The sequence below is a fragment of the Arachis ipaensis genome, chromosome B10, assembly GCF_059453495.1.
Source record: "Arachis ipaensis isolate K30076 ecotype BB chromosome B10, ASM5945349v1, whole genome shotgun sequence".
NCBI classification, from domain to species: Eukaryota; Viridiplantae; Streptophyta; class Magnoliopsida; order Fabales; family Fabaceae; genus Arachis; species Arachis ipaensis.
Genome location: NC_142435.1, coordinates 24,168,146 through 24,192,390, shown reverse-complemented (window position 1 = coordinate 24,192,390; position 24,245 = coordinate 24,168,146). Strand labels below are relative to the sequence as shown.

Below are 24,245 nucleotides of genomic sequence, written 5' to 3'. Positions count from 1 at the left end.
TAGAAATAGGAAAAAGAAGAGTGAAGAAATGAGGAGGCTGTGAAAATAAAAAGGGGGCAAGGAGTGTAACCGTCGAGGAAGAGCGCCAAAAGATAGGGGCATACTTGACATTTCACACAAATTTCAAATCATGAAACAACGGGGCATTTAATGCCCCGCACAAAAGCCAAGGAAGCGGCACCAGAAACGAGATAACCACGCATGAGAAACACGAAACGCCATCAACGAACTCCTGAGAAGAAGAACACATCCCATCTCGGCGAGTAGGACAAACGCGCCTAGCCACGAGCTCCAAACCTCAGGGCCAACGCGTTGGGGGCACTGTTACGAACTATCATAGGTCCAGCCCAACTAGTCGCCAGGTCGGGGCACCACCCCTGACCCAGGCCCAGACTACTCCTGAAGGGAAATCCAACGGGTCGGATCCTAACACCCGACCCGGTCGACGTCTAACCACCACGCCTAGCAAACCGGACGGGTCGGCTTCCTCGGGGCAACACCCGAAGCCCCGACTCGGAGTCCGGAACGACCTTTCTCCCCCCACGTGGACAGGGACAGCTCATAGGCGTGCTGGCCAGTGGGCTAGGTCATCTTTGGACCCGCCCAGCACAGTATATAAGGGGAGAGGACAGCACTCCTCCCAAGGTACACGTTACCTTTCCTAATATGGCTATCATTTCGTACGGACACTGACTTGATCGTTGGAGTGTCCTCGCAGGTGGCCACCTCCCTCTCTCTCGTCCGTCGCGCCACCAACTCCACCAGTCTCCAGTTAGAAGCCAGGAACCCGCTCTGTGCTACTTCAGGATTTCGCCCCCTCATCCTTCCATCATCACCCGACCCGTCGAGCACCCGAAATCACCAAGTAACGAACAATTTTCTTTTTCATCCACCTTTAATTCTTTATAAACATATAATTTTAAGTTACCTTTATTATTTATTACTGATATAAAATTTATAAAACTATGTAATACTATCATAATTGAATAAACATGACAAATCTTGCCTATCATATATGAAGAATTAATTTGAGTTAAGAATTTCAAAAATCACAATACAAATTATACGACCATTGGAAATTAAAAACTCACCAAATAGCCGATATTTACTAAGAAGCTAAAAGATTAAGATTTGATTCGATATCTGTATCTAAAAAATATAAAAAGATAACAGAATAAATTTTATAACTAAATAAATAAACAATATATCTATACCCTACAAGTTGGATATCAAAATTTAATAACTAACTCAATAAGTATAAAAAAAGGTCCTTATATTAGAATTTAATATTCAATATTGGACGACTTCATCTTTATTGGTATAGTCCTTTCTTTTTAGTGTGACATAGTAGATTAACAGCATGTAGCCTATATATTTAGCTAGTATCATCCCTACCTGAAATAACATATATCTACGGCTAACGTTACTGTAATTAGCTATCATTTCAAACCATTCAAAACATGGGGTATTATTCAATATTTACAAAATACCAAACTTGAGAACAATTAAGTAGATATTGATTTCGAATGGTGTTTTAAAACATGCAAATGGCGTATTTGCGACTAATACAATATTTGTGAATAGTACTGAATTGCTTAGTAATTATTTGTTTGTAAATAGTATCATATTTTTTGAATTGTAAAGTACATGTATAGACGAATAGTGAACAGTATTAATGCATATATGCCATCAATATATAAATACGTATTGATAGTACTATACGTATTTGAAAATAGTGTGTACTTAAGAATAGTATGTATACATAGTAATTAATACTATGAGTAAATAATAACAAATACGTGCAAATTTTTTTTTTTTTTGACTGTCTACAATATCGCCTAAGCTGATAGGTTAAAGACTAATTTATCGCGAATTTGATTTTCATTTAAATAAAAAAATAACATATTAGACAAAATATTGATATCGAATGAAAATAGTTATAGACACAAAATCGACTTACAGATTAGTGCTGGATTCACAGTTTACAGCCCATTGAAATATTATGGGCTTTCTGAGCCGGGGTTGCACGTGGGCGTGGTTGGACTTGGAGGCCTTGGTCACGTGGCTGTCAGGTTTGCTAAGGCCTTTAATATAATAAGCACTTCTCCTAGCAAGAAGAAGGAAGCATTGGAGAAGCTTGATGCCGATGCTTTCTTGATCAGTCATGATCACCAACAGTTGCAGGAAAACTCTTTTACATAAATTATTGACATTGTTTCATGATCTAAATATAACTAGATAGATAGCTAGTAGCCATAACAATTTGTCGTGTTTAATTAGGATGCTATGCGTACAATGATGGTATTATCGACACAGTTTCTGGTAATCACTCGGTTGAACCACTGCTTGGTTTATTGAAAACAAGTGGAAAACTCATATTTGTGGGAGCACCTCCCTTGCCTCTTGAGATATCAGCCCAAACTTTGCTTATGGGTAAGTCTCCATATGTTAGATATATGTATTATATATGTATGTGGAATGGGACTTAATTAATTGAAATAATCAATGAAATGATGATGGTATGTACAGGGAGGAAGATGGTTGTTGAAGAGATGCAAGAGATGGTGGATTTTGCAGTCAACTAAAATCTTTGTAATAAACACACAACGGTGAGTATGATTTTGGGTCAGTTTTGGAACGGAGTTCTCTGAGTTCTGCTGTTTAGTTTCTTAAAGTATATTGTGAGAGGAGTTTGTCAGCCTTTTTTATTATTATTTTGTATACTTTATATCCTTAATATTTTTAATTAAAATATTAATAACTAAATTTAGTAAATATATATAAAAAACTGTATATAAATACTAAACAATATAAACAGAATATTGTTATTTTTTATATTATTTTTTTAAATTTATTAAAATATTTTTAATTAAAGTTTTTAAACTTTAATTTTTTTAAATAAATATAAATATAATAAAATATTTTTTTATTTTATTTTTAAATTTATTAAAATATTTTTAATAACAAATATCTTTAATTAAAATTATTATGCGGTGTATACAAATATCTTTAAATATATTTCTAAAATTATTATTTTAGACCAATGAAGGGCATAATATATTATAGAAAACATTTCAAGTGTACCGGGAAGTACCGGTACACCAGTTATTTTAACTGTTGATTTCAATTAATATATATTATATATATTTTTTATAATTCAGATCAACGGTTAAAATAATTGGAGTACCGGTACTCCCGATGCACCTGAAATGTTTCCTATATTATATATGCATACTATAGAAATTGTTAATAGCAGCCAAATACTAAAGACAAGGCAGAAAAAACAGAGCATCAAATTTTAACGTGAGAAAAAATCTCTTAATGCAAGAGAGATTAAAAAAATTACTAAAAAATAAAAACTTTATTATTATCTAAATTAAAACTATAAAGACGCATACATATATAATTCTTATATAACACATCAACAAAATAAAATTAATATTACAATAGTTCGCCGTTTTCAATAATTTGAGTGATGATAAAAAAAGAAATAAAAGACGACAGTGAGAGCAGAAATAGACAATGAATACAAACATGAATAAAAAAGAGATTGAGATGCGCAGAAATAATAATAGAAGAAGAAACACAAACGCACACGAAAGAAATCAAGATGCGCAAAAATAGTGGTAGAAGAAAGAATACGAATGTAAACAAAAAAAGAAGATTAAAATACATCTTTTTTCTAGAATGAAATGTGTGATGGTGGTACAAACTCAAATCATTGGCAAAACGATATCGATGTTGTTGGAGTCTCCATGAATTTAGGAAAGAAGCAAAGATATTTTCTACTAAAATTTCGTTTCAATGTGAAACAAAAAAAGAGAACAAAGTGAGAGAAAAGACTAGGGTTAGATTAACAAGGATAATTTAGTCTTTTTCTTTTGTTGTTCATATTTCATTTCTATAGAAATTAAATATATCTGAACAAAAGGTGAAAATTAAAATAACGACATTTGATGGTTTCAGTGGCTAAGAGAAAGGGGGGGGTTGAATCTTAGCCCCTTTTTCGCTTGCTAACACTTGCTGGATTCAGAGGAGACTTTTCTGTTTTTAGCTCGTCCCTAGCCACGAGACATTTTCATTTTGTCTCGTCACTTGGCACGAGACATTTTCGGTTTTTGCTCCTGTGCAATAGAAAACAGAAATGGAGTAGGAGAGGAAGAAAATTACACCAAGATATATCCTGGTTCGGCTGCTAAGTGCAGTGCAGCCTACATCCAGTCTCCATCACAACAATGATGGAATTTCACTATAATCAACAGATTACAACTTGTAAAGTGCTAACCCAACTTACAAGGGGATTCCCACAGAATCATGAAACACAACATAGATGAACAAAGGAACTCTAAGACACCTATGGCTTTTTCTTTTAATTTTGCACTCTCTGCCTCTTTCCGCTCTATGGCTTTTTCATTACAAACCTCACTGTTTGCCTTTTACCATGAGACTCAAGACATGACAAAATTAAACAGAAAAATACAAAACTGAATACATTGAAGGAGAAGAGAAAACTGTTAGCTCAGGTAGCTCTGAGAACTCTGTGCCTTGCACTCTCAATTTTTCTCCTTGCTTCAAACAGTGGCTGTCCACCCTTAATATAGAAGAGGGGAGCCTCCACTTATTGAAGCCAAAACTGAACCAACTTCTTCTTCCTTCAACAAAACCGGTTCGGCCACATAGAGAGAGAAGAGATAACCATGCATTAACCAACATGCAATTACCTCTAGTCCTTTCTTGATCATCACCCTTCATCAATCCGAGCTCTCCATCCTTGGCTTGCTCTCCAAGATGGAATTCTGGCCCTTGATGCTTCATGATGATGATGACTTCATCTGCTTCAATCTCTGCCTTCAACCATCACTTCGCCACTCTAGCTACTTCCTGTGGTGGTTGAGCAGAATCGAAGACAAGCCATGCTTCAAGAATCTCCTCTAGCTGGCCGAATCTTCTTCTTCCATTTTGAGCATGAAAGACTCAAGATAACCTCACCAAATCTAACCACATTTGGTGAATATCTTAGCCACAGCTCATTTTTATTTTAGTATGTTTTCTTGCCATCATTGTGATGGTCTTTAGGCTTGCTTTCTCTTCATCTCGGTAGCTTACTTTTGCTTCCATGGCTGCCAATATTTTCTGAGTAAAGACCGAAGAGAGAAAGAGTTGTGAGAGAGAAGAAAGAGAAAATATTCAATGGGTTTGAACAATAATCAATGAACAAAGAGAGAGAATGTAAAAGTTAATTCAAGTTTCCCACTTCCCTTTGTTGAGTAGCGTGTAGTGTCATAATAGCTATCAAATCAATCTTCTCTCTTTTTCTTATGTTTCCAATGTATTAATTAAATTTGAAATCCTTCAAAATAATGAAGTGGAATCCGTTGGAAGCATTTAGGCATTTCATTTGCTTCATGGATTCGAATAAGGCATGGAAACATTCATCAACATTGGGCTTGGTAGCAACAATATTTGATCTTGGCCCATTAATGACATTTGCTTTCCTGATAAAATTTGGAACATGCATAAAGCAAGTGGAAAGCATGTAACCCACTTGGGCTTAGATCAGAAAATTATTTGGGCCCAAGTAACATTAAAACAGCCACATTTATTTTTGTTATTAAAACCAAGGCTGAGTGTAAATTGGGCTTAGCACAATACATTTATTTCCGGCCCATGATTAAACCTGCAGCAAAATTATAATCATCAATGTATTGAATAAAAATTCAGATTAAATAATTTTGCAATTAATTAATTTTAATAATGTTTAGTCATCACACATATTAATTTAGAGTTTTCCAAACTCATCAATCTCCCCCTTGATGACAAACAATATTAAAATTGAAATGGAAAGAAATTTAAAATTGAGTAAGAGTACTCCCTTTGAATTTGAATTTCTCCCCCTTTCAAAATGTCACATTGCTCCCCCTTAATGTATGCTTATGTTACCAAGGGAAGCACTAACCTGTAACACTTTAATCAAGCTTCTAATGACAATGTTATTTAGCACATTTTAAGATGCTAAATGCTTGATTTATGAGCAGTTTTAATTGATAATCAAATCTCTTTTGATATCATAAACTGATTTACTGCTCAAACTTACACATATCAACAGAACACAAACCAGTGTTGTTCAGAAAATTTCCAAATATTTTCCAGTCCAGATATCAGAGCAATGTCATTCAAAATAAGGAAAATATTTTTGAAACACATAATAGCACATCAAAGCATGGCAGATGTTAGATAACACAGTTTAAAGGAACTGCCAAAAATAAATTTTCAAACCAACAAGTTTGTCAAATATGAACCATTAGCCAGGCATCACCATAAATCAAACATCAAATGCAGTTCATATATCAAGGATCATAATAGAACAAATGCATTCTTTGAACAAGGATAGTCATGAATTTTCAATTTGAAAATTTCAACCCTTGTCCCCTGTTTTTCCAGCCCCTGTTTTATTCCAATTTCAATTTTGGAATCTAAATTTCCTCCCCCTTTTGGCATCAAGGGGCATAAAAACCTGCAACAAGAGACATGAGCAATACATAATATTTATAACAAAGCAGTAATTGTTCAGAGTATCATACGGCAGGGAGTATCAAGTCATGCCTTTACAAAAAACAAAAGAAGGATTGAGCCTATTGTTGCCAATATCAAATAAAAGTAGAGGAATAGTCACTAATCATCAGAAACATTGAACTCAGAACCAGAATCATCTTCAGAATCTCCTGTTCCCATTTCATCATCAAAGGTTTGAATCATGAAACCGACCCTTTCATAGCACTTCCTCCAGGCTTTCTCATTTGCATACGCCAGTTTCCGGGCAGCCTTGCTTGACTTAAGCATTAATTTGGACATATTGCGGAATTCACTGAGAGTCTCCCTGATGGATGCCGACACCTTTGAGGGTTCAGGGTGGCTTTCCAAATCGCTTAGAGAGGGTTCGGAGGCAACAGATTTCTTGCTTTTCTTGTTCGAAACTCCTCCTCCTTTAATCTGTGACACTTTGTTCTCAACAGATTCATTAGACAAATCAACCTTAAAATATTCAAATATACATGTAAGAAACATGCCATAAGGAAGATTAGCCTTTTTTGTGCTTCTTACTGCTTCCCACATATGACGTGTCATAATATAAGCAAATGAAATTGGAGTGGAAGTAATAAGAGCAAAGAGGATGATAGAGTCAGAAACTGTTACTCTATGATGAGAACCACTTTGAGGAGTGATGATATGAGTGATGATACGGTGTAACAGAGAGTTCTCTGGGCCGAGGGATTTGTGAGTTGGGATTAATCCATCAAGCCCGGACAGGTTGGCACAGATGTGTTGCATTACAGTTTGTTGAGTAACTCCCACTTGATCATCCCATTTATCAACCATATAAACCTTTGGTCCCTCATCTTCATACCCAAGGGCAGCACCAATGGTTTGAGGAGTGAGGGTTATGTAAACACGCTTGACATAAGAGTGGATTGACCCACCAATCAGGCGCATGTTTGCATAAAATTCCCGGACCAGCCCCGGGTATACCAATTTCTGAATGTGAGTCAGAGGAGTCCATTTCAGAGCATCAAACAAAGACGAAAAGTTCATTCCTTTGGTGGCAAGATTTGGAAGGTTCACCAAGTAAGAGGGGCAGAGATTGCGCTGCAGAAGAACGTCTTTGTGAAATTCATAGAAGGCACATGAGTGGAAGCGGGAAGGATCAAAATGTGAATGAGTTTTGTGGAATTTGTTTTTGAACTCTAGAGATTCCAGATTGGGAGGTTCGCTTGTGTCATGCAGAGTAAAGGTTTTCTGTTTCTTGTGAGAGCTTTTCGCATGAGAGGTAGATCTTTTTGGTGGTGATGGAGGTGGAGTAGTCTGAGATGCTTCTTCATCTTCTTCAACATTTGGTTGCTTGTTCTTCCCTGTCTTGCCTCTCCCTGAGGTTTTCTGAGCAATAACCTTTCGGCGCATGGTTTCGGTTTTCTTGGAGGGTGGTGACTGAGAAGAGGATGAGGTAGAATGGAGATGGATATGTGTATGGGTTGGAGGTGATGAGAAAGGTGGGTTTTTTGGAATGGGGGTTCGGCTACTTCGCCTAACAGCGGTTTTCTTTTTCATGGTGGATGAATGAGGGGTTGAATATGAAGGGGTGATGGCCGAATGAGAGGAGGATGGAAGGAGGTTAGAGGTGCAATAAATGAGGATTGGAGAGAGATGATGGGAGGTTAATGACCATAATGGCACGGTTATTATCCAAATGGGAGTTTCAAAAAGTGATAAAGAGGGAGTTTTTCCTTGAATCAAGGGATTTAGTTGGAAGGAGAAGATATGATTTGACAACATGTATCTTCCAACTAGATTTGAAAAGACAATCTAAAAAATTTTGTGATTTTATTTTTTCAAGGAAGGAATAACTAACTAAACTGCCATGGTGGGGTCAGAATTTATTAGGTGGGGCCCAGGAGAATTTAAATTTGTGTTGCCTCCCCCTTGAACAGAGCTCCTCTATCAAGCTTGCGTTTTTATCTCGTCCAAACCTACGAGCAAAACGGAACAGAGTCACATATTCACAAATTTTCAATGAAACTTAAATCAAACATTCCCAAACTTTTTCTTAAGGTGCAGAATCTGTCTTCACAGAGAGGTTTTGTAAAAATATCAGCAATTTGGTCTTCAGATTTTACAAATTGAATATCAATAGTACCCTTTTGCACATGTTCCCTAATAAAATGATATTTTATCTCAATGTGCTTTGTTCTTGAGTGCAGAACAGGATTCTTTGAAATGTTTATGGCACTCATATTGTCACAAAATAAAGGAATACTATTGATTTTTAATTTGTAATCTTCTAATTGTGTTTTTAACCAAATTAATTGAGTGCAACATGCAGATGCGGAAATGTATTCAGCTTCAGCTGTGGATAGAGCCACTGTGGCTTGTTTCTTGCTTGACCACATGTTGAGTGAGCTTCCAAGGAAGCAACACATGCCGGACGTGCTTCTTCTATCCACTCTATCTCCCGCATAATCTGCATCACAAAACCCTACTGCACAAAATTCATCAGATTTAGGATACCACAAGCCATAATCACAAGTTCCCTTAATGTATCTAATGATGCGTTTAACAGCCGTAAGATGGGATTCTTTTGGGTGAGATTGAAATCTTGAACATACACCCACACTTTGAACAATATCCGGTCTAGAGGAGGTAAGGTACATGAGTGAACCTATCATTCCTCTATACCTTGTTTCATCCACATCTTGACCATCATCATCCTTTTCAAGTTTTGTGTTGGGATGCATTGGTGTACTCATTGCTTTGGAATTTTCTAGGCCAAACTTTTTGATAAGTTCTTTTGCATACTTTCCTTGGTAAATAAAAGTACCACTAGGAGTTTGTTTAATTTGGAGGCCAAGAAAGAAGGTAAGCTCTCCCATTAAACTCATTTCAAACTCACTAGTCATGAGTTTTCCAAACTCTTCACACAAGGAAATGTTGGCCGATCCAAATACAATGTCATCAACATAAACTTGAACAAGAAGTATGTCATCATTAGATGCTTTAATAAATAAAGTAGTGTCGGTGGTACCCCTTTGAAATTGATTTTCCAGCAAGAAGGCACTAAGCCTTTCATACCAAGCTCTTGGAGCATGTCTAAGACCATAAAGAGCCTTAGTTAATTTGAAAACATGATTTGGAAACTCTTTTTGTTCAAAACCGGGGGGTTGTGCCACATACACTTCTCTATCAATAAAGCCATTAAGGAAAGCACACTTAACATCCATTTGAAACATTTTGAAACCTTTATGGGCGGCATAGGCAAGAAGCAATCTAATTGCTTCCATTCTAGCTACCGGAGCAAAAGATTCATCAAAATCTATACCCTCTTCTTGATCGTAACCTTGGGCCACTAATCTAGCCTTGTTACGAACAACTTGTCCATCCTCACCAAGTTTATTTTTAAATACCCACTTAGTACCAGTAACTTTCTTACCATCCGGATGAGGTACTAGTGTCCAAACCTCATTCTTGTCGAATTGAGCCAGCTCCTCTTGCATAGCCTTGACCCATGATGGATCTTCAAGAGCTTGTTTGACATTGTTGGGCTCCATTTGTGACAAGAGAGCAAAGTTGCTTGGTTCGGTTTGCCTTTTGGTAGAGGATCTTGTTGTTACACCATGAGAGGGATCACCAATGATGAAGTCATGAGGATAACCCCTCATAGACTTCCATTCTCTAGGTTTTCGGCCAGGTGTTGAACTTTGATGAACTTCTGATGGTCTCACTGTTTCAGTTTCTCGTGTCTGCTCAGGAGATAAATTGGAAGTTTCTCCTACAATCTGACGAGACAAAACCGGGCTGACAGATTCTTCAATTTGAACAGATTTGGGATTTTCTTTACTTGTTCCAGCCTCTTCACAATCTGAATCAATATCCTTCACAATACTGGGAATTAAGTTAGAATCACAAAAGGTAACATGTATGGATTCCTCTATTGTCCTATGCTCCTTGAGATAAACTCTATAGGCCTTGCTTGTGGTGGAATATCCAACAAACATTCCTTCATAGGATTTTGGATCAAACTTTCCAAGGTTTTCTTTATTATTAAGCACAAAACATTTGCATCCAAAAACATGAAAATACTTAAGATTTGGAGGGGTTCCTTTCCATAGCTCATAAGGTGTTTTCTTTAACCCTTTTCTAATGATTGTTCTATTCAAAATATAACATGCTGTGTTCACAGCTTCAGCCCATAAGAATTTAGGAATTTCACTCTCACACAACATAGCCCTAGTCATTTCTTGAAGGCTTCTATTCCTTCTTTCAACCACTCCATTTTGTTGGGGGGTTCTAGGACATGAAAAATTGTGAGAGATCCCTAAGTCATTACAGAATTTTTCAAAATCTTGATTTTCAAATTCTCTTCCATGATCACTTCTTAAATGGGCAATTTTCAAATCCTTTTCATTTTGAATTTTCTTACAAAGGGTGGAAAAAGCATAAAAGGCATCATTCTTATGAGCAAGGAAAAGTACCCAACCAAATCTAGAGTAATCATCTACCACCACAAGACCATAATGTTTACCTCCTAAACTTTGAGTTCTAGTAGGACCAAAAAGATCAATATGTAACATTTCCAATGGCCGTTTGGTTGATATTCCATCTTTTGATTTAAAAGAGGATTTTACTTGTTTGCCCAATTGACAAGCGTCACAAGTAAGATCCTTATCAAACTTGATGTTTGGAATCCCTCTAACCAAATTTCTTTTAACTAGCTTAGAGATTTGATACATGCTAGCATGTCCCAACTTTCTATGCCAAAGCCATTTTTCAGATTCAAAAGATGTGAAGCATGTTACATTTTGTTCCTTTAAATCCTCAAGAGTTAATCCATACACATTGTTGCATCTTTTAGCTTCAAAAAGAACATTCCCAGTTTTTTCACACACAACTAAACAAACAGATTTCTTAAAAATAACTTCAAAACCCAAATCACAAAGTTGACTAACACTAAGCAAATTATGTTTCAAGCCATGTACAAGGAGAACATCATTTATACAAGAAGAAAAGTTTTTACCAACTTTCCCAACAGCCACAATTTTTCCTTTTGCATCATCACCGAAAGTGACAAGTCCTCCATCATAGTCATCAAGCTTTATGAAGAAGGTTGCCTTTCCGGTCATATGCCTAGAGCATCCGCTGTCCATATACCACACATTTTCTTTCCTTTGGGATGCTAGGCACACCTACAAAACAATGCTTAAGTAACCTTAGGTATCCAAATCTTTTTGGATCCTTTTACGTTAAACCATCTTCTATGTCCTAAGCCATTGTAATCAAAAACAATTTTATAAACCTTGTTACCAACCATTCTTTCACCGAAAAAGCATTGAATGGGAAAGTGTCCATTCCGATTGCATAGTCTACAAAATCTTGGAGTTGCCTTTTTGTTAAAGTAGGTGGGATCTTGAAATCTTATGTCATTAGAAGATGAAGCAATATTTTCAAAATGTGAATTTTCAGATTTATGAAACCCCAACCCAGCCTTATCATAAAGAGGTTTTTGACTAGCCAAGATGTGATTTAAACTTTCAGAACTTTGTGTAAATTTGGCTAAGTCTTCCTCAAGTCTTTTAACCTTTTTAAGCAACTCTTCATTTTGTTTAAAACAGTCCACATATGCAAGAACACAATGGTTACTTTCACAGCTCCTAACTTGGGCTCTTAACTGCTTATTTTCTTCAACAAGATCACAAGCAGTTTCGGCCTCTCTCACTTTTTCTTTTAGAAAACTGTTTTCGGCCTTAAGAATGGTAATTTGCTGTTCAAGTTCTTGATTTTCCAGCAGAAAACATCTTATTTTTTCAGAAAGGTGGTCTATCATAAGATGGAGATCTTCAGTGTTAGGGTTATGAAAGACTACCTGATCTATGTGGTCTGCCATGAGACATGTTTGTGACTTGGTCTCGGTTTCTTCATCATCATCATCAGAATCATTCTCCAAGTCTTCCCATGTGGCCATCAGTCCTTTCTTCTTTCCTCTTTTTGGCTTTTCCTCCTTCTTCAGCTTGGGACAATCAGATTTGAAATGCCCCATTTCCTTGCAATTGTAGCAAGTTACCTTGCTGAGGTCTTTCTTCACTTTCCTTGTGCTGCTGCCTTTGCCTCTGAGCTTAGCCATTTTCCTGAATTTTTTTTGCAAATAAAACAAACTCATTTTCAGAAGAGTTATCACTGGATTCATCATCCAGGGGGTTAGTCACAGAAGAAAATGCAATTCCTTTCTTTTTTGTATCTTTTTTCAAATAGGTATTTTCAAAAGCAAGAAGATTTCCTCTCAAATCATCAAGTGTTATGGAGTCTAGGCTACTACTCTCAGAAATAATTAAAGCTTTAGTCTCCCACTCTTTTGTGAGACATCTCAACACTCTTCTCACTAGCACAGAATCAGAATGTGTAATTCCCAGAGCATCTAAGCCAACAATGATAGCATTGAAACGTTCAAAGAGTTCATCAATGGACTCTCCTTCCTTCATTGCAAACGTTTCATATTCTCTGTTTAGCATATCTGCCCGAGTCTTCTTGACAATGGTGGTTCCTTCATGGGTGATTTGCAATTTGTCCCAGATTTCCTTTGCCGTTGTGCATCTTGATACCCGTCGGTACTCCTCAAAGCTGATAGCACAATTGAGCAGATTTATTGCCTTGGCATTTAACTCCACCTTCTTCCTATCTTCCTCGGTCCATCTTGCTTCTGGTTTGATAGAAACAACTCCTTCTGCACTTGTGGTAGTTGGAAATTTAGGCCCTTCGAGGATAATCTTCCAAAGTCTGTAATCCACTGCTTGTACGAATATCTTCATCCTCTCCTTCCAATAGGTATAGTTTTTCCCATTGAAAAGAGGGGGTCTGTTGCTTGATTGTCCTTCAGTTAGATTATAAGACACCACATTTGCGCCACTGTTTTCTGCCATGAGGATCTTTACTCCAAGCTGCAAAGCTTGATCTCTTTGAGACCAAGCTCTGATACCAATTGATGGTTTCAGTGGCTAAGAGAAGGGGGGGGGGGTTGAATCTTAGCCCCTTTTTCGCTTGCTAACACTTGCTGGATTCAGAGGAGACTTTTCTGTTTTTAGCTCGTCCCTAGCCACGAGACATTTTCATTTTGTCTCGTCACTTGGCACGAGACATTTTCGGTTTTTGCTCCTGTGCAATAGAAAACAGAAATGGAGTAGGAGAGGAAGAAAATTACACCAAGATATATCCTGGTTCGGCTGCTAAGTGCAGTGCAGCCTACATCCAGTCTCCATCACAACAATGATGGAATTTCACTATAATCAACAGATTACAACTTGTAAAGTGCTAACCCAACTTACAAGGGGATTCCCACAGAATCATGAAACACAACATAGATGAACAAAGGAACTCTAAGACACCTATGGCTTTTTCTTTTAATTTTGCACTCTCTGCCTCTTTCCGCTCTATGGCTTTTTCATTACAAACCTCACTGTTTGCCTTTTACCATGAGACTCAAGACATGACAAAATTAAACAGAAAAATACAAAACTGAATACATTGAAGGAGAAGAGAAAACTGTTAGCTCAGGTAGCTCTGAGAACTCTGTGCCTTGCACTCTCAATTTTTCTCCTTGCTTCAAACAGTGGCTGTCCACCCTTAATATAGAAGAGGGGAGCCTCCACTTATTGAAGCCAAAACTGAACCAACTTCTTCTTCCTTCAACAAAACCGGTTCGGCCACATAGAGAGAGAAGAGATAACCATGCATTAACCAACATGCAATTACCTCTAGTCCTTTCTTGATCATCACCCTTCATCAATCCGAGCTCTCCATCCTTGGCTTGCTCTCCAAGATGGAATTCTGGCCCTTGATGCTTCATGATGATGATGACTTCATCTGCTTCAATCTCTGCCTTCAACCATCACTTCGCCACTCTAGCTACTTCCTGTGGTGGTTGAGCAGAATCGAAGACAAGCCATGCTTCAAGAATCTCCTCTAGCTGGCCGAATCTTCTTCTTCCATTTTGAGCATGAAAGACTCAAGATAACCTCACCAAATCTAACCACATTTGGTGAATATCTTAGCCACAGCTCATTTTTATTTTAGTATGTTTTCTTGCCATCATTGTGATGGTCTTTAGGCTTGCTTTCTCTTCATCTCGGTAGCTTACTTTTGCTTCCATGGCTGCCAATATTTTCTGAGTAAAGACCGAAGAGAGAAAGAGTTGTGAGAGAGAAGAAAGAGAAAATATTCAATGGGTTTGAACAATAATCAATGAACAAAGAGAGAGAATGTAAAAGTTAATTCAAGTTTCCCACTTCCCTTTGTTGAGTAGCGTGTAGTGTCATAATAGCTATCAAATCAATCTTCTCTCTTTTTCTTATGTTTCCAATGTATTAATTAAATTTGAAATCCTTCAAAATAATGAAGTGGAATCCGTTGAAAGCATTTAGGCATTTCATTTGCTTCATGGATTCGAATAAGGCATGGAAACATTCATCAACATTGGGCTTGGTAGCAACAATATTTGATCTTGGCCCATTAATGACATTTGCTTTCCTGATAAAATTTGGAACATGCATAAAGCAAGTGGAAAGCATGTAACCCACTTGGGCTTAGATCAGAAAATTATTTGGGCCCAAGTAACATTAAAACAGCCACATTTATTTTTGTTATTAAAACCAAGGCTGAGTGTAAATTGGGCTTAGCACAATACATTTATTTCCGGCCCATGATTAAACCTGCAGCAAAATTATAATCATCAATGTATTGAATAAAAATTCAGATTAAATAATTTTGCAATTAATTAATTTTAATAATGTTTAGTCATCACACATATTAATTTAGAGTTTTCCAAACTCATCAACATTGAATCCTATAAATACAGCTTTTATAGAAATATAATATTCTTATATTAAAATTTTTGAAAATTCTCTATAATTCTCTTAGAGTATTGCATTGAGGGAAGTCATATTTTTCTGACTAGTTCAATTATATTTAGGGGTGGCAATGAGGCGGGTACGGATGGATTTTTGCCCTACCCAATTCCACCCCACCTTACAATAGCCCGCATTGAATCTATCCCACTTCTATTCGCGTAGTAAAATACTAAACCCTAACCCGCTTCTGTGAGTACCTGTCACGTCCCTATAATTATTAAAATCTAACAAATAAAATTAAATTTTAAAATTTATATAACCATAATTACATACATAACATAAATTAAAGTAAAAATTTAAATATAATATAATATTATTGAGTATTTTACTAATTATTTTATATATATTATATATATTTGAGTGGGTAGAGGCGAGTTTAACCTAAACCTGACCCCGTCCCATCCCACCAAAAAAATTCGTCCTGTTAAAATCCGCTCCGGTGCGAGAGCGGGTAATTATCCATTCCGAATAGATAAAAACAAAATGAATACGTATGAGTTCGAGTAGTATTATCACCCTTAATTACATTCTAGTCTTACCATATACAGGACTACATTACAATTCGAACAATAAAGAGTAAAGATGTCGAAAAAGAAATGAATGTGGATTGTGGAGCATAGTCAAGACTGATTTTAGTTTAATTACCCTAAAATAAAGTCATAGGATCTTATTAATCTAGAGTTGGATAAGAATGTAAAAAATATAACGTGGGTATAGGTCGAAATAAATCCAACTCGACATATATATAACAAAAATTTCATTCCATGATTATTACAAAATTTCAACCAGATGTTATTTCGGTTCTCAAAAACCTTGACATATATAATTTTACAAAGTAAAGACACAGAACAGAGCACACGTATTTTACAAAGTATAAGCTAAGTCAAAATATATAATTTTGGATCTAGTCCGTGATTTGTAGGCATGAATTAATTAATTAGTTAGTGCGTGGAGTGTCCAAAGTATTTGCTACATCAATGACGAATCGATATTGAACATCATTGTTGACAAGTCTACCCATAGCAGTGTTCACATAATCCATGGGAATAACTTCCACATCTGCACTAATATTGTGCTTTGCCGCAAATTCAATCATCTCTTGTGTCTCTCTCATTCCTCCACCTGCACTCCCACTTATTGACTTCCTCCCTATTAAATAAAAACAAATACTAATTATTATTATTATTACAGATACTAGCTAGCTAGGTATAGCAAGGCTTACCCATAATGAGTGGCAGAGACGGTAATTCAGGAGATGAGGCTGCAGGTGCACCCACCAATACCAAATTGCCTCCTGTCTTCAATAAACCAACTAAAGGGTCCACAGAATGAGGTGCTGAAACCGTGTCAATGATCCCATCCATTGTCCCGCTCGCATCCTAATTAAGATTCAATTTAATAAAATCATATTGATCAATAAATTAAGAAATAAAGTTGTGCTACTTTAATTTTACTTGCAATTGTTGTTGCTGATGACTAAGCAAGAAGGCATCCACACCAAGACGCTTAATCGCTTCCTCCTTCTTCCGGGAAGAAGTGCTTATAACAGTGACCTTCATACCAAAAGCCTTGGCAAACTTAACAGCCAGATGGCCGAGCCCACCAAGGCCCACCACACCCAAGTGCTGACCGGGCCTGCAGAGCCCGTGGTGCAACATGGGGCTGTAAACAGTGATTCCAGCACACAACAAAGGGGCTGTGGCATGCAGAGGCATAGATTCGGGAATTGTGACGGCAAAGTGCTCATCAACAACAAAATTATCAGAGAAGCCTCCATAGGTTATTGATCCATCATGGTAGTGTGAGCTAGAGGTTAGAATCATTTTGGGGCAGTAAGTTTCCAAGCCCTGTGTGCAGTTGGAACACGTGCCGCACGTGCCCACAATGCCACCCACTCCAGCCACGTCACCAACCCTGAATTTTGTAACTCGTCTTCCCACCTTTGTCACTTCCCCCACAATCTCATGCCTGAATAATAATACAGTAAATTACGACTATATGTTATAAAAAGTAAATAATATTTTTTTGGTATTAAAGGCTTACATACCCGGGGACTAAGGGATAGATGCTTATGCCATGATCATTCTTCAGCATATGAAAATCGGAGTGGCAAATCCCGCAGTAGAGTATCTTAATGGTGATATCTGTATCACCATTTGCCCTTGAACAAAACAATTTCAGATCAGAAAATTAAAGTCCATGTGACAATTATATTTTCAATGTTAGGTAGGTGGATACCGTCTGGTGAAATGTAAAGGGGAGAGAATTCCCGATGAATCTCTTGCAGCCCATCCATAGGCACGCATTGCTTCCTTTTCTTCTGTTAAACCTTCTTGGGACATTTCTAATAACACGTAATGTATTGAATTAGTTAGTACGTAGAACAGAGTAGAGCATGTTATATATATGTATTGGTGGGGTCTTGACGTTTAGAGCAAGAAAACTGCACAGGGAAACAGTATTATCGCCACGGACGGCGTTTACCGTTGAGCGTTTACGTTTCAACGAGGAGCTTCAATTCTTGATTTTTCTACTTTGACTATGCACACTAAAAGTCTAAAATGTCACAAATTAGAATCAGGCGTTTAAAGAAGATAAATATTTATTTTTTATCACATAATTTTTTATTAAAAATAAATCGTACATTTAAAAAGCATAACTCTGAAAGCAAATTACTAGTCTGCTCGGTAATAGCATTATCGGTTGAGGCTTGGCAGTGAAGATATCTGAATGTTGATGCAGTAGCAGGCACGGTATGTAGCTGCCTACCATAATCTTTTTTCTATTTTTTACGTCTATATTTTATTCTATTTTGTTTTTGACATTCAGTCAATCTCATTTTTCAGATCAGAAGTGAAAGCATTTGACGAACCTTAATACTTGGCGTAGGGAAACTAGGCCTCTGGATTTTGTCTCTGACATTCCATTGGCTTTAAGCCTTTAATGGATTAATTAAATCAATAAATTACTACATATAGTAATAGAAAAAAGGAAATCCATAAAAGTTAGATAGACCTGAAGAATATGGCCGGTCAACGGTAATTTTTTCAGGGCATGGTCACCAAAAAATTAATAATTTTGTAATTAATTTTAATTTTTTAATTGAATTTAATTAATTTGTATTTCGAAGATATATTTTAAAAATATAATAACAGAAATTTTTTAATATTTGTCATATATTTAATGTACTAAAAATATAAAAATATTTACTTTTTTAATAACTTATAAATTTTTTTTTTAATAATATTCCTACTTTATGTTTTTAGATAGGGATGCACATGGATCGGTTAAAGCTGGGTTGGCTTTGATTCATATCCGTTCCTAAATAATAACCGGGACTATTTTGAGATCTTTACTCGACTCTAGATTTGATAAAATCACATTATCTTTTAGTTACACTGAAATTGGATCTAAATCGAATAAAATTCGGGTCTTGATAAATTTTATACTAACAAATTATTATGATTTATAAAGAAAAAAAAAATTTACTTACTACTGAGAAGTTGATATTCATATTAGAATTTAAATTTATCCAAAAATTCTAATTTTATAGTTTTTTTTATCTATTTCTAATTTAATAAATTTGATTAAAAATAAATTAGTAAAATTGAAATTAATTTAAAAAATATATACTTTTTTATAGTGCATCACAACACCATTACCAAAATTTGAATCCTACAACTTTTAAACCTCTAAATATTTGAAAACAATTATTTTATAAGATTGCAATATTCACATAATAATTAGAATCTAATAATAATAATTTAAAATTTTATAATAATAATAATAATAATAATAATAAAGTCAATTACACACCAAAATGTATATTTAAACTCTCATAAAAACAAAGTGCATATTTTTTTTATGTGAGTTCAATGGACTTGGTCCGAGTGACATAATTTCAATCCAAACTCGATTTAATAAATTAGTCAGGTCATTTATTGAAATCTCGAGTCTAACCGAATCGCAACGAAATTAGACCAAATTAATCGTAAAATAGTCTGATCTAGACCAGATCTTTGAGTCCAACCAGGTCATGAGCATCCTACTTTTTTTTTTATCAAAGATAGAAGACTCGAACCCGCAACCTCTTAATTGAGTATGGGGAGACTATGCCATTTGAGCTATAACTCATTGGCATGAGCATCCTACTTTTAGGATATAAGTTAGCAAAATTTTTAACAGAAATATTTGATAACGAAAAAATTAACAAAAAATAATTAGAACTTGTCTTACTTAATATTCATTAATTATTACAATAATTAATGAATATCAAATAAGACAAATCATCAACTATTTTTTTTATCTCTTTAATGTTATCAAATCCTTAAATAATTATAAAAATGTTTAATAATAAAAAAATTAATTAAAAGTAATAAAATAAATTCGGTGTGTTTTTTTTCTCCCTATAATATTACCGAATAATTAAGCGGATATGAATGTGCTTGATGGAGGTAATTTTTGGTCAAGTTTCATCTTGGGTTTACCTAAATTCATCATTGTTTCTACTTGGAGAAGTGATATAAAGTATGAATAATATAAGTTGAATATTTATAATAAAGTATTCTAATTATTAACAGATAAGAAGGAATAGTAACCCATTGAAGTAAAGGAAGATGAAATTTAGCTTGGCTTGGTTGAAGAAGTAGAAGACGGTAGGTGGGTGAAACGTAACGCTTGGGGTTCCATTATAGCATGGTTTTTGGTTTGGTCTCACGGGAATCCGGCCACCCTCTCTCACGTGTTTCTCTCTCTGCTATACACGTGGTCGGTGCGTGCTTCCAAGAACTCCCTAACTTGCTAATAATTGACTCAAATTAATATTACTATTGTTCTACACACACATACATAAACATAAGTAGTCCCTTTTGGACGGCAATCAGAGAAACTTAGCTTGTGATAATACATGCATATAGAATCCATGCTGCTATAACAAGACAAACAAATAAAATAATCAAATCAAGTGGTTGATCGATCATGACCGTTAAAAGTATCCTCTTATAGAATAATGGATTACATTATTGTATGAAATACATACATACAATGTCAAGTAAATAGAACGGATTACATGGGGACAAAACCGCTTTATCCTTAAAATGATCCCATATATATGAGATTTGAAAAACTAAAGGCTCTATCTTAACAAAGACAACATTGTACAACGGATCATAAAGTAACAACAATGCTTGTTTGGATATGTAGACTACTCAGCTTTTTCCAGGAAAACGAGTAATTAAATTATGCTTTTCATATTTTAGTCACACAGTCACACTGGATCGGAAATTATTAATTCTCCTCACCGAATAAATTTAACAAGTAACCGTAAACAATTGCATGTGGATTAATAACTAGTTGAGCTTGAGAAATGTATAAAATAAAAGAGCAGACGTCATGTTACCAAGTTTACGTATTTGAGGCAGGTTCCTAAGCCAAAAATGTTGTTCAATTAAGTTGCAAAGCATCGCCGCTGGGGCCATATCCGTATGTATCGTCGATTGATGATGAATCAGTGGCAGTGCTGCCCCAAAAGCTATCAGTTCTCTGCAATCACTAACTAGCTCTCTCTTTCTTTAATTTCTTTTGGGAGTATAAACCACCATAAGTAACTAGAGTTAATAATCAATATGTAATGTGATATAATAATATAATTAAGGGTTAAGTACTGAAATCGTCCACAAGGTAAGTGGCGAAAATCAAATTCGTCCCCGACCTTTTTTTGTTATTAAAATCATCCCGAACGTTCAGAAACACTTTAAAATCATCCTTTCCCAAATTTTTGGACCAAAATACCCTCATCATCATCATTCTCCTCTTCACCTTCACCACCACTACCACCACCACCACCACAGACACAAACACAAACACAAACACCAACACCTTAACCCCACTCCGGTAATCCCCCACCCCTCACCCACTCCCTCACCGTAAACCCCCAACCCTCACCCCCTCCACCCCCTCATCCCCCACCTCTCACCCCCTCACTGTAACCCTCCACCCCTACCCCTCACCGCCTCCCCCTCACTGTAATCCTCCACCCCCTCACCCCTACCCCTCATCCACTCCCTTACCCTCTCACTGTAACCCTCCACCCCCTCACCCCCTATCTCTCACCGCCTCCCCTTCACCCACTCCCTCACCCCCTCACTGTAATCCTCCACCCCCTCACCCACTCCCTCATCCCTTCACTGTAACCCCCATCCCTCACTCCTACCCCTCACCACCTCCCCCTCACCCACTCCCTCACCCCCTCACTGTAATACCTCCTCCCCCACCCCCTTTCTCATGCCCCTCTCTTCATGTTCATCATCATCATCATCATCAACAGAAAATTCAAACATGCACAACAAATTTTATAAAAAATTCAGTCCACAGATTCAACAAATTCAGTTCACAGAAGAAAAAGAAAAAAAAGAAGAAGAAGCGGTGGTGCGGTGCGGTGCGGGGGGTTGGACCCACGGTGCGGCAGGAGGGTTGGACGCGGAGCGGCGGCGGGTTGGACGCAGGGGCGGCGGCGGTGAGGGGGTGAGGCGGCGGCGGTGAAGGGGTGAGGGGGCGACGGTGAAGGGGGTGAGGGAGTGGGAACTGATGATGATGATGATGATGATGGGATGGGATGGGATGGGATTTGGGGGTGGGTGTAGGAGGAAGGGAAATTGGGGGGTTGGGGGGGGGGAGAGAAGCGAAGAGATGCTGATGGGTGAGGGTGGGGGTAGGGCTTTTTTTTTTATTAATAGTCAAGGGTATTTTTGTCCAAAAATTTGGGAAAGGATGATTTTAAAGTGTTTCTGAACGTTCGGGATGATTTTAATAGCAAAAAAACATCGGGGACGAATTTGATTTTCGCCACTTACCTTAGGGACGATTTCAATACTTAACCCTATAATTGATGGCTTAACAAGTAAATGGGGTTGTGGAAAGAAAAGTGAAGTTAATGAATCTTTTGGTGGAAAAGGGACGTTTCAAAGAAGGAAATAGACAAGGTGTTGGCAGTAGTGCCTGTATTATGTTGCTGCTGCTGCCTCTATTTGTTTCTGTCTTCCTACTTCTTCAATTCCCTTCATCACTTTTTTTCCCCCTCCTACTCCTACTCCTACTACTTCTTCTACTATCCTCCATCTCTACCTCTACCTACCTATCACCTACTTACTACTGCTACGTACTACCGTTTCTTGCTATAGCTGCTGCTTCTCTTCTCTTATTAATTGAACTGAACCCTATATTCTATTACTATATTTAATAAAGCTATAGTTGATGTACCACATCATCTCAATAATAATCTATTTTTTCATGCTAAGATATTATAATTTATCAAAGTTTAATAACTTTCATAAATTATTAAGTGTTTCATCTTCCAAAAAATGATTTCGAAGACAAACATATTAATCCAAGGGGGCAATTTGTTAGTCGAAAATATTTTTCGACTAAGATGAGCTAAATCGAAATATTGGAGAAATGATTGGGATGGAAGCAGATGTCAAAAAGGTACACGCACTACAAGAATTTTGTTTATTTGTGGAGGTTTTTTTTTTCTATTTGTGGAGGTTTATAACCCCCATTGAATGGTTTTTGGGGGGTTTCTAAAACCCCCAAAATTTGAGGTGCCACGAGATCTTTTGTGGGGGTTTTTATAAACCTCTACTATCTATTCAGTGGGGGGTTTTGTGTGTGTTTGGTGGAGGTTTTATAGTGGACTTTTGTGGGGGTTATAAAACACTTTTGTGGCAGTTTAAAATCCCCACAAATTGATTTTCTAGTTTAACAAAAATTACCTATTTTGTGGGATTTTTAAACTTCCACAAACCTTTTAATTATTTATTTATTTTTAATTTTAAAACATTTATTAATTCCATCTCATTTACACACTACTCAAATAAAAAATTATTTTTTAATATTAAAATTTAAAAACTAAATCTTTTATAGCACAATAATTTCTCAATGACACTAAAAAAATAATAATTCCTCAATTTAAGACAATGTAACTATATATAAAAGTTCTTAATGTCAATAGTTCTAAATATAATTACATATAATATTGTTCTACATAACTATTATTATTTTTCATTAAAAAATAAAATAGAACAACTTCAATGTTTCAATATCATCTAACTACATAATTGCAATAACAGAACCAGTAATGCACATGTCCATGGAGTTCTCCACACACATGATTGTCACGCAGTGTAACTGAATAGCATGACCCTGCAGATTATAAAATGTTGATCACCATATATAGCCTTACTAAAGTGTTTACAGTAATTTATTTTTCAAAGTAAGAAAGAAAAACAAAGTATAGACAAGCATAGGAAAAACAAACAAAAGGGAAAAAAATGCACAATGTTGGTTGAATGATGAATGCATACCACACTTCTCGCAGTGGAAATAATTCTCTTGACCACCAACCCTGTTTCCAAATTAGATCATAAAAAGTTAGCTTGTATGTCATAAACTCAGGTGACATAAGAGATGGATCTACTCAAACACAGCTAAGTGAACCACACCTACAGATTCCGCAATCATCACAATGAAACTGTTGTTTTCCTATCTGCAGATTGATTAAAAAAACATTCAGCATCATTGAGAAAGCAAGAATATTAACAATCCCAAGCTGGAATCATGCATCAAATTCAGTCTAGTCCATCTCCAAGAAATAAGTTGGAAGAAAAATACTTATCGGCTGCTTAGTGTCACAAACTGCACAAACAACCTGAAACACTTCAGAAACTGAAAATATATATATATATATATATGAGACTTCTAACATGATAAACTATAAATCTATAATAGACTTCTAACATATTTAAA

At 36.3% G+C, this 24,245-nt stretch overlaps 1 protein-coding gene across 1 annotated transcript; it reads right to left on the bottom strand.

Moving 5' to 3' along the window:
* Window positions 1-16,185: 16,185 nt before the first annotated feature.
* On the bottom strand, window positions 16,186-17,830 carry LOC107621738 (putative mannitol dehydrogenase). The gene is made up of 5 exons (XM_016323750.3): window positions 17,682-17,830; window positions 17,491-17,604; window positions 16,898-17,411; window positions 16,666-16,822; window positions 16,186-16,592 (listed from the first exon to the last, which is right to left on the bottom strand). Exons 1-5 carry the CDS (start codon window positions 17,783-17,785, stop codon window positions 16,381-16,383), a joined length of 1,101 nt encoding a protein of 366 aa, XP_016179236.1. The 5' UTR covers window positions 17,786-17,830; the 3' UTR covers window positions 16,186-16,380.
* Between the last annotated feature and the right edge of the window lie 6,415 nt (window positions 17,831-24,245).

Excerpts from the sequence above, each read along its gene's own strand:
- LOC107621738 (XM_016323750.3), bottom strand. The coding sequence starts at position 17,785 with ATGTCCCAAGAAGGTTTAACAGAAGAAAAGGAAGCAATGCGTGCCTAT. Across the intron at positions 17,412-17,490 it reads ATCTATCCCTTAGTCCCCGG|GCATGAGATTGTGGGGGAAG; the intron begins GTATGTAAGCCT and ends ATTATTATTCAG. Across the intron at positions 16,593-16,665 it reads GTCTCTGCCACTCATTATGG|GGAGGAAGTCAATAAGTGGG; the intron begins GTAAGCCTTGCT and ends TTTATTTAATAG.